General features: G+C 31.3%; 2 protein-coding genes across 4 annotated transcripts; both read right to left on the reverse strand.

The window, feature by feature from the left end:
* Positions 1-1,022: 1,022 nt before the first annotated feature.
* Positions 1,023-3,400, reverse strand: LOC146955392 (universal stress protein PHOS34-like). Its single transcript, XM_085721369.1, has 4 exons — positions 3,113-3,400; positions 2,670-2,776; positions 1,444-1,562; positions 1,023-1,326 (listed from the first exon to the last, which is right to left on the reverse strand). The coding sequence occupies exons 1-4, from the start codon at positions 3,381-3,383 to the stop codon at positions 1,230-1,232; spliced, it is 594 nt and encodes a 197-aa protein (XP_085577495.1). The 5' UTR covers positions 3,384-3,400; the 3' UTR covers positions 1,023-1,229.
* A 3,458-nt stretch (positions 3,401-6,858) lies between these two features.
* LOC146955393 (uncharacterized) lies at positions 6,859-9,438 on the reverse strand. 3 transcript variants are annotated; one of them, XM_085721378.1, is made up of 4 exons: positions 9,153-9,438; positions 8,675-8,751; positions 7,195-7,313; positions 6,859-7,077 (listed from the first exon to the last, which is right to left on the reverse strand). In XM_085721378.1, exons 1-4 carry the CDS (start codon positions 9,421-9,423, stop codon positions 6,981-6,983), a joined length of 564 nt encoding a protein of 187 aa, XP_085577504.1. In that variant the 5' UTR covers positions 9,424-9,438; the 3' UTR covers positions 6,859-6,980. The 3 variants fall into 3 exon arrangements, with proteins under 3 accessions (XP_085577504.1, XP_085577502.1, XP_085577499.1); XM_085721376.1 differs by having other exon boundaries at positions 8,675-8,757; XM_085721373.1 differs by having other exon boundaries at positions 8,675-8,781.
* Positions 9,439-14,429: the final 4,991 nt, after the last annotated feature.

Raw genomic sequence — 14,429 nt, forward strand, 5'->3', positions numbered from 1 at the left:
CCAAACTTTTGGAAATACGACAACGGAAGTGAAAAATGGTTCAAGATGGATCAAACCATGCTCTGGATACCAAGTTAACAATATAGATTTTCAACAACGAATAACAAAGAGACGGCTAGAGTTCTAATATGATAATAATAGCATAATATTACAAAATGTTACTAGAGAATATATATATATATATATATATATATATATATATATATATATATATAACCTAATGGACTATAAACTAATAGGCCTAATAGCATAACTCATTACTCTATTATCTAACACTATTTACAAAAACAACTGTTCGTAGTTTAGGTTGTTGAATTTACATATTTTTAAATTATGTTTATTAATCTTTTTTTTTTAATTTTTTAAATTAAAAGAAAATTTATTATTAATAAGGGTGATGCTAAAAACCGTTTTACAATTGTTTGAGGTCGAATTTGCTATATTCTATCAAACAACTTATATCGTTAAATAAGTTTTGTCATCTATATAGGGTTAAATTTTACCCGAAACAATTGTAAAACGGTTGATTTATAGACGAAAAAACTTATTTAACCCTATAAAATATCTTCACCAATATTTTTTAAAGGTATCTTCACCAATATTTATATGATAATATACTATATATTAAATGTATTATTATTTACTTATTCATGCATTACATACTAATCAAACTATTTTATAATGTCTTATTCAAATAAAATAATTTACATGAAAATAGAAAATTATAATAACCAAAAATCATCTAGCTTAAAATCGTTTTTGAAGTTAAAAAAAAATAACTATTAACAAACAACTTTAACTTTTTTTTTTTTATAAAGCTCTTATTTTTAACTATAACTTTACAAGAGCTTTTAAGTATAGAAAAAAGTTGGGCGAAATACACACTTAACCTTCTTAAAAAAAAAGAGCATACAAAAAACTTCAGATAATTTCATTTTTTTAACAAGGAAAAATATAACTTTAAATTACTAACACACTTTTGTAAAAAAGAAAAAAAAGATTACTAACACACACTTACTAGCTAGGACAAAGAGTGCCATTAGGGCTTTTTCGATACATTCATCATTAGTTATAGAAAGTGAAAAAAAATATAATATGTTTAAAAGATACAACAAACCCAAGATTATTCAATTAGAAATAATAAAACTATAATCAAACTTAACAAATCCAAGATTATTCCAGACTTAGCCATCCCATAGAAGATATGCTTAAACATAATAAAACTATGATCAATGCTTTTTATGGTGCTCCTCTGGTGGCTTCACAATGAGAATAGGTGCTTTTGCATGATGTGCACAATAGTCACTTACACTTCCAAGGAAGGCTCTGCCACCAAATGTAAAAAATATTAGAACCATCAACCATGCATAAATGAAATCAAAATTATTTGCAAGCTTATTACTTCAATTTCATTATGAATACTAATTCATAGAAAACACTTACCTTTTGAGTTTGCCAAGGCCACGACTACCCATGATTAAGAGATCAACTTGCATTTTCTCTGTAGCCTGACTAATCATTTCTCTTGCATCTCCATTAAGAATCACACTTTCTGCTTTTACCTGCTTTCATTGATGCATACTTTCATTGGATTTGGCTTAAGAAATTCAATTTAGAGCGACCAAATTTAAAAGCCATAATTTATGTAGCTTCTACCGAATTTTTAAAACATCATCACTAGATGAAAGTAAATTTAATACGTAAATATTAAATAAATTTAGGATTTGTCTAACAACATGTGCAATTTTTTGACAAAGCCGTCTAACATATGCAATATTACACATGATAAAGCAACTAAAATTAATAATTTTTTATTGAAAAACAACAATTATTTATTAAAATACTGCATATTTAATAGTTAATATAAAATATACAATTGGTCAAAGTTACTCTTTTAAAGATCTTAACATTTGTTTCTCAAAAAAAAAAAAATTTACACATAATAAAATTTACTCTTTTGAAAATTTACACATAATAAAAAAAACCCATAGATTTAATACACTTCCGTCAAAGAAATTATTTTAGTTTTTTTTTTTTTTTTTACGGAACTTCCGTCAAGGAAATGAGTCTCGCTTTACAAGGTTTAAAAAAATCATGAGATTCTTTGTTAAAATTGTTCTCGTAGACAATATAATTTGGAAGTAAAATTCAAAAAAATATTGATTTCACATCGAAATTGAAATTGTTTTTACCGTTGATTTTACTATCCTGACGAGAGAATAATGTTTGTTTCGAATTTCAATTATCTAGAGTTAATTAATTGATGAATATTTTCAGAATAATGACATTAATTAATAGGATAAATTAAATGAAGGGTATTTTTGTAACCAAAAAAAATGAAGGGTATTTTGTTTTTATTTTTAGTATAGAGGAAAGTGAAAGGAAGATTATTTTTTGAAGGAAGGAAAGTGAAAGGAAGATGATTGCTTTTTGGCCCCCTATTTTCTGTTTATCATGAAAATAATCTGAAAATTACTCTTATCACTTGTAAAATTTCCCATTCCTTTATATCAACGGCAGTAACTGTCGCTCGACATTTTTCAGTGACGAACGTAGTTAATTGTCACTTATATTAGGGAATGAACAATTTTAAAAGGGAGAAGAACAATTTTCAAATATTGCGAATCACTAAAAATACAAAAAAAAAAAAAATATCATAGTTACCGCACCTGCTTATCCTTGCACATTTGCAAAGCCCGTGAGGCAATAGCTGCAGATTTTTCTTGCTGGGCTTTCTTCAAAGAATCCCCAACTTCAGGTGTTGATGGATAAACAGCTGTTGAAAGGACAAAGTATCACACAAGAAAAAGGAAATGACTCTTCTCCCATCTATTTTTGCTCATTCCCGTCAAAATAGCCGAGCGTGAATTAACTTACACAAGTGTATTCTCGGTATGAGTTAACTCAGGCATGTGTATTTCTCAGCAGAAATGAGAAAATCAGATGGAAGAAGAGCAATTTGGAAAAAGAGCAATTCTCCAAGAAAAATAGACAATATTAAAAGCTAAACCTTACAAAGTTACATCATTTTTAAAAATTATGAGAGAATTAGACATGTAAAAAAAAGGAAGTAAGCAAAGAAAGTTGGTAAAGTATATAGTGATATACTAACCAATACCAGCTGGTCCCATAGGTATAGGGTATGCATAAGTGTGGAAATTTGGCTCAACATGAACAAGAAACACCATTCCCTCCTCATTTTCAGATGTTGTTCCATCCATAGTAACAGTAGCCATAACGTTGAAGAGGTTATCAAGGGCCCACTTAAGAGCATACAAGCTTCCATCACTCTCATCTATTGCCACCATCACCTTCATCTTCATCCTTCTCTTTTCTTCTGCACCTCCCCTCACTTGATCAACACTTCCACCTATTTCCTCCATCACCCTTTTCTTTTGCTAGAATAGAAATGAGAGATGCAAATGGCATTTTATAGTGAGTGCAAAACAAAGATTTTTTTTTTTTTTGAAATAAATTTATTCTATTGAAATGGAAGTTTAAAGTTTTCTTGTTTTCTTTTCTGAAAGTTGTTTCAAACATATCTTAACTTCTAGTTGCAGTTAAAGTCTTTGTGGACCAGGTGCAGTGATTGGATATTTTATACTCCTACAAAATATCTATCGTAAACTAAAAATATCTTAGTGACACAAAATATCAAAGAGGAGTGTTATTTGAACAACCATTTGGTTGACAACTTTTGGTACAACCACAATTTAGAAAGAAAAAGTTGATATTTGCACGAAAACCAAAGCACTGGAGAGATAAAGTAAAAAATAATGTGAGTATGAGAGAGAAAGTTGTCACAAAAATTGTCACAAAATGGATGTTCAAATATCATTTCTCAATATCAAAACTTAATACCTATCTTATGAGTCATGACTACGACCGCTCTTTATTACAGTCAATTTTTACAACTTGCTTTTGTTTATACAAAATTTAATCTGTTTTGCAAAAAATAAATATTTGTAGTCAATTTAAACAGTTTATTAACAATTTCAAAGAAAACCTTGTCCTAAACATCTGTTTTAAAAAAAAGCCTTCTAACGATTGTCCTAAAGAAATTGTTAATGATTCAAGAATAGAAATAATTCATAAGTTTTATGGAAAAAAAATTACTTTTAAAGTTTCAATGCATTGAGTACATCATTCACAAGACAAAGTTTCTTCTTTAAACTTCTTAAAGTGCAAATGGTTTCGGCAAAATGTCAAAGAAAACCTTGTCGTAAACATTTGTTTAAAAAAAAAATTCGGCAAAACGTAATTCAAAACTGAAAATTAATTTTTTATCATAATTTTATCATAGTTATTAAAGGAATTAGTATTTAAAGGATTGATGGCATGAATGTTATAAGCCGGGTGAATTAGTCTTTTTACAAAAGGGTATGCAATTTTATTGGCAAGGATTATCTCCATTTAGTATTATCTCTATTTCTTTCATTTGAAGAGATAAAAATACAGTAAAGTTCAAAGAAAAAAATAATTAATAATGAGAACCTACTATTTACTTTTTTGTATTTATCTACATTTTTCCGTTTATTTTAAACAAATAGAGAGAATCTTAACTCCAATTTCATATGCTAAACCCTCGTGTTGAATTGGATAGGATCACACCGACTAACAAAACCCTCCTTCATGAAAAATTAATTGATGCATTATTTTAAGATTTAATTCAAATTCAAAACTTCTCTGATTAAACAAATCCGTTCTTAAAGATGCAAGACTTGACTAATAATAGTAAGACCAGGACATGCAAATTCGAAAAATCCAGAAGAAAATTGTCAAATGAATACCGTTTAAGATTATTCCCAGCAAGAAATAGACCTTGTCTTTAGGATTAATTCAGAGGTTACATCATTCGTAATTAATTAATGATGTGAAGAATGAGTGGGGTCGAAGTCTTTGTAAAGGTGCAAGCAGTATCTTCTTTCACAAGAAACTTGGTTAATTAATTGCTTAAACCCAACCTCCCAAAATGGTCAATGTTTTCCTGGGTGCTACGATTAGAGTCACAATCATTCCACGAATCAATGTTCACCGTCTCATCTGTTGTGTTATTTTAACATCAGCAATTAGGTTATCATCTTAATCTTAATTGACTAGTGAAATCGCATCCATGCCTCTATATTTATATTCACACAGCAACGACTTATGTTATTTCCCCTAAAAAATCACATGTGTTATTATACAATAATATTGGTACCATTGAACCTCCATAAATCATTTGAGTGCACAATTTTTTTCTTCCAAGTTTTTTTTTATATATAGAAAATTAAACATAAATAAATGTTAAACGAACAACAAGCTGCGTGATTAACCTTTTTTTGATGACAAAATCAATCCTCTTAAAAATAACATTCATGGAACTTATGTTTCACCCTTTGTTATAAGTAGTTTTAAGGATTACCTATCCCACAATAAAAGCCTTGGTCTCCAATCCCACGAGTGATAAATTATTTTTTGAAAGCATACATTACCTTCTCTCTCAAACGCAAAAAATCCATAAGATCAAGTTAGAATCAATTCTACTTAAGAGCAACTAAACATGTTAAAATATTTTGCACCTCTAGAATCAATTCTAACTACTCCAAACGTGGAAGCAAACATAAGCTTAATATGGAACGGGAAAAAATAATTTTTTTATGGGTCATGTTAACTTGTGCCAAGGATTAAGAAAAGAATTAAAACATGTGTGTTGCATTGAAAAAATAAGTTTTTAACTTTCCAAGACATTGAATGCACAATCTTCAAAAATAAGTTTCTACATTTGACTTCTAAACTTGTGTCTTAAGGGCACAAGTTAACATTTCCCTTTTTTTATTTACCTTTTGTTAAATATCATTAACTATATATTATCTTATTTTTACCAATTTTTCTATCTAGAATAAATTTAGGAGATTTTTGACAAAATAATCGTTGACGTTGCATTCAATTATTGGAACGGTCCAAGAGTCAATCAGTCCAACATAAGGTTTTAAGCTTTAAATTTGTTTCTTAAAAAGGCCACAAATAGTTAAGATGAACACCTCGTGTCATGTCATCCCAACCTAGTTTTTTTATTGACAAATCTAACCTAAGTTCAAACCTTGAACTCAAACAAAACTTATTTTTTTTATATATGTCTTATATGTTGTTAGCATTTTCCTTTTTTAAGAGGTATCACTATAAAAAATATTTTAGGTCATTACCAAACCTAAAATCAAAATGCCTTGTCCCAAGATGTCCATTTTTTTTCCTCGTATCAAGCCTTTTTTCTTTAGTTGCTGGCTTCTTGGTATCTTTTGTACTATAGATATACAACCAACACCAATGTTGAGCTCTCTGCAATTCCTTATGGTCTTCTTCACATGGTCTGGGAAGTTGGTTTTGGGATTGGTTTAGGAATCTGACTCACAAACAACTTATCAATACAATTTGTTTGTGTTTTATACTTGGTGAAATAGAAATTATGGCCCCACGGCAAAGGCTACGGTGCATGACCTTCATGGGTCTCCTGCCGGTGCAAGATTTGAATTATTATTATTTTTTTGTTGCAAAAGTAATGTTATCCATTGGATGTAAGTTGAATTTTTTCAATGGTTGAGATTAATAGGCTAAGTGACCCACTATACTTGTATTCTTTTTTTTTTTTTTGAGCAAAGCTTGTATTCTTTTTAACATATATTGATTTAATAAATGCATTTGATTTTGGATTCAATTTTCAGAAAGGGTGTTTTTGTCATTGTTGAAAAATTGAAAAAATTTCCCCTCCCCTCCAAAACACTTCAAACACTTCAAATTAAAAATCTCTCCTCCCCTCCCCTCTCCTCCCCTCCAAAACACTCGAACCAAACGGATCCTTAAAGAAAAGGAGTTTAAAAATGCAACAAACCCAAGATTATTCAATTAGAAATAATAAAACTATAATCAAACTTAACAAATCCAAGATTATTCCAGACTTATCCATCCCATAGAAAATATGCTTAAACATGATAAAACTATGATCAATGCTTTTTATGGTGCTCCTCTGGTGGCTTCACAATGAGAATAGGTGCTTTTGCATGATGTGCACAATAGTCACTTACACTTCCAAGGAATGCTCTGCCACCAAATGTAAAAAATATTAGAACCATCAACCATGCATAAATGAAATCAAAATTATTTGCAAGCTTATTACTTCAATTTCATTATGAATACTAATTCATAGAAAACACTTACCTTTTGAGTTTGCCAAGGCCACGACTACCCATGATTAAGAGATCAACTTGCATTTTCTCTGTAGCCTGACTAATCATTTCTCTTGCATCTCCATTAAGAATCACACTTTCTGCTTTTACCTGCTTTCATTGATGCATACTTTCATTGGATTTGGCTTAAGAAATTCAATTTAGAGCGACCAAATTTAAAAGCCATAATTTATGTAGCATCTACCGAATTTTTAAAACATCATCACTAGATTTTTTTTTTTTTTGAAGGAAAAACATCATCACTAGATGAAAGTAAATTTAATACATAAATATTAAATAAATTTAGGATTTGTCTAACAACATGTGCAATTTTTTGACAAAGTCGTCTAACATATGCAATATTACACATGATAAAGCAACTAAATTAATAACTTTTTTATTGAAAAACAACAATTATTTATTAAAATACTACATATTTAATATAAAATATACAATTGGTCAAAGTTACTCTTTTAAAGATCTTAAGATTTGTTCCTCAAAAAAAAAAAAAAAGATCTTAACATCTGCAACGTGAAAATTTACACATGATAAAAAAAAAAAACCCATAGATTTTATACACTTCCGTCAAAGAAAATATTTTAGTTTTTTTTTTTTTTTTACGGAACTTCCGTCAAGGAAATGAGTTTCGCTTTACAAGGTTTAAAAATTGCTCAACCTATATAATTGCTCAACCTATATAAGAACGTAACGTAAGATTTTTATTTATTTTTTAATTACCAATAAAAAAAAAATAGTTACTAACAGATTTGATTTTTAAGCAATTCAGATACTCTTTAGCCAAGGTCATAGTATATATGCACGACTAGGTTTACCATAAGTCCATAAAAAAAAAGTGTGATTCATGATACAAAAATGAAAGGAGAAAACAAAATTCTAAATCTATTCCAAATCATGAGATTGGTTCCCTAAAAAAAAAAATCATGAGATTCTTTGTTAAAATTGTTCTCGTAGACAATATAATTTGGAAGTAAAATTTAAAAAAATATTAATTTCACATCGAAATTGAAATTGTTTTTACCATTGATTTTACTACTATCCTGACGAGAGAATAATGTCTGTTTCGAATTTCAATTATCTGGAGTTAATTAATTGATGAATATTTTCAAAATAATGACATTAATGAATAGGATAAATTAAATGAAGGGTATTTTGTATTTATTTTAGTATAGAGGAAAGTGAAAGGAAGATTTTCTTTTGAGGAAGGAAAGTGAAAGGAAGATGATTACTTTTTGGCCCCCTATTTTCTGTATATCATGAAAATAATCTGAAAATTACTCTTATCACTTGTAAAATTTCCCATTCATTTGTATTGGGAGTTAACTCTTGCTCGACATTTTTCAGCAGCATTAACTACCCATCAGATAAAGGAATGAACAATTTTGAAAAAGAGTAAAACAATTTTCAAATATAGCGAAGCACTACAAATACAAAAAATATCATAGTTACCGCACCTGCTTGTCCTTGCACATTTGCAAAGCCCGTGAGGCAATAGCTGCAGATTTTTCTTGCTGGGCTTTCTTCAAAGAATCTGCAACTTCAGGTGTTGATGGATAAAAAGCTGTTGAAAGGACAAAGTATCACACAAGAAAAAGGAATTGACTCTTCTCCCATCTATTTTTCTCATTCCCGTCAAAATAGCCGAGCGTGACTTAACTTACACAGATGTATCGGGCACGTGTATTTCTCAGCGGAAATGAGCAAAATCATATGGAAGAAGAGCAATTCTCCAAGAAAAATGGACAATATTAAAAGCCAACCTTACAAAGTTACATCATTTTTAATAATTATGAGAGAATTAGACATGGAAAAAAAAATCAAGAGAGTCATGAAATTTATTTTATTTAGTCTCGAAATTCCATTGTTCTAGTTTTTAATAGATAAAAGGAAGTAAGCAAAGAAAGTTGGTAAAGTATATAGTGATATACTAACCAATACCAGCTGGTCCCATAGGTATAGGGTATGCATAAGTGTGGAAATTTGGCTCAACATGAACAAGAAACACCATTCCCTCCTCATTTTCAGATGTTGTTCCATCCATAGTATCAGTAGCCATAACGTTGAAGAGGTTATCAAGGGCCCACTTAAGAGCATACAAGCTTCCATCACTCTCATCTATTGCCACCATCACCTTCATCTTCATCCTTCTCTTTTCTTCTGCACCTCCCTTCACTTGGTCAACACTTCCACCTACTTCCTCCATCACCCTTTTCTTTTGCTAGAATAGAAATGAGAGATACAAAATGGCGTTTTAATTTATAGTGAGTGCAAAACAATTTAAAGATATTTCTTTTGAAATAAATTTATTCTATTGAAATGGAAGTTTAAAGTTTTCTTCTTTTCTTTTCTGAAAAGTTGTTTCAAACATATCGTAAAGATGTCTGTCTTTATAAGCGGAGACTTTTATTGAGCTAGGCTTGATACTTGGCAGAACTAGCTATACCATGCTTGCATGACTAGTAAATACGTGTAAGCCTATGTGTTACCCAATGACTTCATACACTAAAGAAAAGATGTTTATTATTTATTAAAAAAAAAAAGAACAATATAGATTGAGTTCAATGCCTATCTTTTTTTTTTTTTGGTTACAAGTTCAATGCCTATCTAGTAATAGAAGAAGCATTTATATATTTTTGACGTAAATGAAATCTATAGTTTTCACTTCTTTGGTCGTCAAAAACATTCGCCGCTTCTTAATTTGTTGTGTGTATGAATTTTTTCGTTAAGTTATTTAGAACCAAAGAAAATTGAGTTTAATAGTTATACGGACATTTTTTTTTTTTAAGAAATAGTTATACGGACATGTAAGGTGAAATATTGGTTTCATTCATCTAATCAAAGTACAAGAGAAGTTTATTTATGTAAACCATCAACAAAGAATGTAAAAGGTTGGATAACTTGTGTTGCAAGTTATCTTATGAAAACAATGTCTAAAACTAACTAAAGCAATGCAATCAACTCTAAACACCTTGAAATATACTAAGTAACTCCTAACAAACCCTCCCTTAAACCGAACTTTATAAAGACACCAGTTTACAACAACATTACTATCGATCAAAGTTCAAACCATCAATGACCCTTGGTTTTGCTCTAATCTTGTAGAAAGTCTCGAGTTTCAATGGCTTTATCATAATATCTGCAACTTGATCAATAGAGATATCGTGCTCCAGCTCAATTACTCCTTCTTTAGACAGATCCCTAAGGAAATGGTACCTCACATCAATGTGTTTGCATCTGCTATGCATAACTCGATTCTTAATACGCAACTGTGAAATTCTCTTGAGCTTCCTTCAGACACTTCAAAATTCATCACAACCAAATTGCTTAACAGGAGCAAGAAGCTGCTGCCAGAAACTCAACTTTCGTAGTGGACAAAGTCACAATCGATTGCTTCTTAAATGACCATGATATTGCTCCATTGCCTATCATAAACACATAACTTGATATACTCTTTCTATCATATGTATCTCCAACATAATCAAAGTTTGACCATCCTGTTAAGCTGATAAAATAATCGCTCTTATACATAATCCCAAAGTTCATTGTTCCTTTAAGATATCTCCAGATTCTCTTAGTTGCTGCCGAGTGCATTTTTGTAGGTCTTTCCATATATCTAGCCACAAGACATACATAATAGGTTAGATCAGGTCTAGTAGCAAGTAGATACATCAAGCATTCAACATACTGTCTTTTTGTACTTAGTTGAATACATAGTTTTCCCAGTTTCTTCCTTCTTCATCTTGCTTCGAGTGACTATGAGACTATACACCATATTACAGTTTTCCATGACAAATCTTGTTAGTATTTCACCAGCATATTTGCTTCGAATGATAAAAATACCTTGATCATTCTCAGTGGCGGATCTTCTCAAGAGCCCATGGGAGCCATGGCTCCCCCCAGGTTTTGTATATATACTATATTAGTCACAAATTATATGGTATTTCACTAGTGTCGCAGTGGAAACTGAAGGAGAATTGGTTGAGAGATCATGGGTTCGATTCCATTTGTCTCCTTTTTCTTCCATATTTACAATGCATTTTTTTTGTTATTCACAAAAAATTACTTGGCAGGACTCGAACCACTGATCTTGAGGTGGTTTTATGCCTTGAGAACCACTGCAACACGTACCAATTTCTGTTTATTTTATGAAACAACTTGTATATATAAGTTACAATTATTTGGCTCCCCCCACATTTTTAGTCAAGATCCGCCACTGATCATTCTGCTTAACTTTTCTAAGAAAGTACCTCATTTTTCCTAAAGAAATTGTCTATTGCTATGATTATGATGAAAAACAGTCTTGACATCTAATTGATATACATCAACGGAAACCTCATTTGTCTAGTTCTTGACTAGAGCACTCCAGTTCCATCCCTTACTAACCTTAGTTTCTTCTAAGATGACATCTCTTCTTATCACTGTTTTCGTGCTTTTGGTATCATAGAGTTTGTAAGCTTTGGACTCCTCACTTAAACCTAGAAGAACATACCTTGAGCTCTTGTTATCCAGTTTTCTTCTTTCAGCATCTGACGCATGACCATATACTTTGCATCCAAAGACTCTAAAATGTTTCACTGAGGGTTTCAAACTACTCCAAGCCTTTTTAGGAGTTATGTCCTTTATAGGTAAAGTAGGACTTCAGTTTAGAACATAAGTAGATCATACAATTGCTTTAGGGCAAAATCTCTTTGGTACATCTCTAGCTGAAAGCATACTCCTTACCATATTCATCGGAGTTCTATTATTTATTTCATACAGAACATTTTGTTGTGGTGTGTAAGTTGTGGTGAGTTGTCTCTTGATTCCATTAGAACTACGAAATTCATTGAATGTTGATGAATTGTATTCTCTCCATATCTGTTTTAAGACACTTGATAACATATCCATACACCTTTTCAACAAGACTTTTAAAGTTTTTAAATGCCTCAAAAGCATTTGACTTATCTTTCAAGATGTATATCTAAGTTTTCCTGGTCCAATCATCAACGAAAATAATGAAGTATCTGCTTCCTGCATTTGAAATTGGTTTGATAGGGCCACATACATCTAAATGAATTAATTATCATCTTTCAGTAGCTATCCATTTTGACCTTTTTTGAATAACTTCTCTGTGTTGCTTCTCCCAACAAGCAATCTTCGCAATTTTCTTCAAATTCTCTCAATATTGCCAAACCTTTCACCATTTCTTTCTTTATCAAAATCTTCAATCATTTCCAACTAAGATGACCATATCTGCACTACCATAATCTATTATATTCTTGCTTTGCTATCTTTAAGCATACTGGAATAACCACAGGTGCAAATATGAAAAACATTCTATTGGAGCTCATCTAAATTGACATGATCATTTCCTTATGTTGAAGTTCACCAATACTAAGAAGTTATTTCTAAGACTAGGTAAGTAGTAAACACTAGTTATGACTTGAATCATACCACCTATGCAAAGCTTCCAGTTACCTTTTCCCATAACTAGCATCTTAGAATCATCCCATAATTAACTTCATTGATTCTCTAAAACTATCATCAAAATAAAATAATCAGTCTTTTATTCATACCATATGATTGCAACATTCAGGGTCAAAAAACCATATCTCATCTTTAGCATTGGTGTTCAAGCTATTTTGAGCCATGTGAAGCATTTCTCCTTCCTCAAATTTTGCATAATTTGTATTCTCCTCTCAAAGAGGACATTCATTCTGAAAGTATCCCATCTTGTGATACTTATAGCATTCTACAAGTTCTTTATTGACTCTTCCTTTCTCACGCCCCCTTCATCCTGAGCGCCTTCTTCCACATCCATATCCTCTTCCTGCATTTGAGAATTTCAAAGCTTGTTCACTATCAGTTTCTTGATTATGAGAGTTCATGTAATGTTCCTGCACAAGCAAGTTGCTTTGCAATTCATCAACGGAGAAAGTAGTCACATCATTTGATTCTTCAATGGAACACACCACACAATTGAACTTGCTTTCTAATGATCTCAAAATCTTCTCAACCACCAAGATTTATTCCATTCATTCCCCATGAGCAGTCATACGATTTTCAATAGCCATTGTTCTTGCAAAGTATTTATTAACGGATTCACCCTCCCTCATTGCTGTTAAATGATAATTTGTAATTTTCCATATTCCTAAGTTCCTAGAAATACATTCATGTATCTGTAAGTTCCAGAGAATGTCATTTAATATTCCTAGATGCATTCACTTATTTACTAGAACTTTCTATGCATCAATATAACTAGAGGTTCTATGTATTGTCAATGCATTGGAATGAAAAGAATTATTACTGCCAATTCATAATTGTCACGTTTTCTGTTCCTTTTCTTCCTCTTTCTCCAACAGTTTTGGTACCAGAGCAGCCTGGTTTATTAAAAAAAAAAAGGAATGGCAACGTCAAATTCAAATTCAATCTTCTCTTACACAACAAATCAAATTCCAGTTTTCAATGGTGAACACTATGATTACTGGAATTCTCAAATGGAAACTATATTTATCTCTCAAGATCTGTGGGATGTGGTTGAAGACGGATACGAAGAACGCCCAATTCGAAGAAACACTTCCTCGATTGCAGAGAAAGAGAATGAATACAAGGAGAATGTGAAGAAAAATGCTACAGCATTGAGAATCATCCAGCAAGGTGTAAGTAAAGCCATTTATCCTAGAATATTTGGTGTTAAGAAGGCCAAAGATGCGTGGGATATTCTGAAGACGGAGTTTCAAGGCTCGTCAAAAGTGATTTCCATAAAGCTGCAGTCTTTATGGGGCCAATTTGAAAACTTAGCAATGAAAGAAGGTGAGAAAGTCAAAGATTTCTTCTCTAGAGTAACTGAGATTGGAAATCAAATTAAAAGTTGTGGAGAAGAAGTTCCAGAAAAGAAAGTGGTTGAGAAAATATTGAGAAGCCTTCCACAAAAATTTGAACATGTTGTTGCTGTTATTGAAGAAACAAAGGACCTCACAAAGCTCTCACAATATGAATTGATGGGTTCCTTAGAAGCTCATGAGGAAAGAGTGAATAGATACAACAATCAGCCATTGGAGAATGTTTTTCAAGCAAAGATGAATATTCGGAGTTCCAACTCGCGACAAGAAGGAAGAGGGCACTCATTTCGTGGACATTCTTCCAATAGAGGTCATGGAAGGCATTCTGGATACAGAGTAAGAGGAGGAGAAAGGATACGAGGTAATTCTAATTCTTATTGCCTTATTT

This window comes from Medicago sativa, chromosome 1 (genome assembly GCF_051527215.1).
Source record: "Medicago sativa cultivar Bolivia chromosome 1, Bolivia_mono, whole genome shotgun sequence".
NCBI classification, from domain to species: Eukaryota; Viridiplantae; Streptophyta; class Magnoliopsida; order Fabales; family Fabaceae; genus Medicago; species Medicago sativa.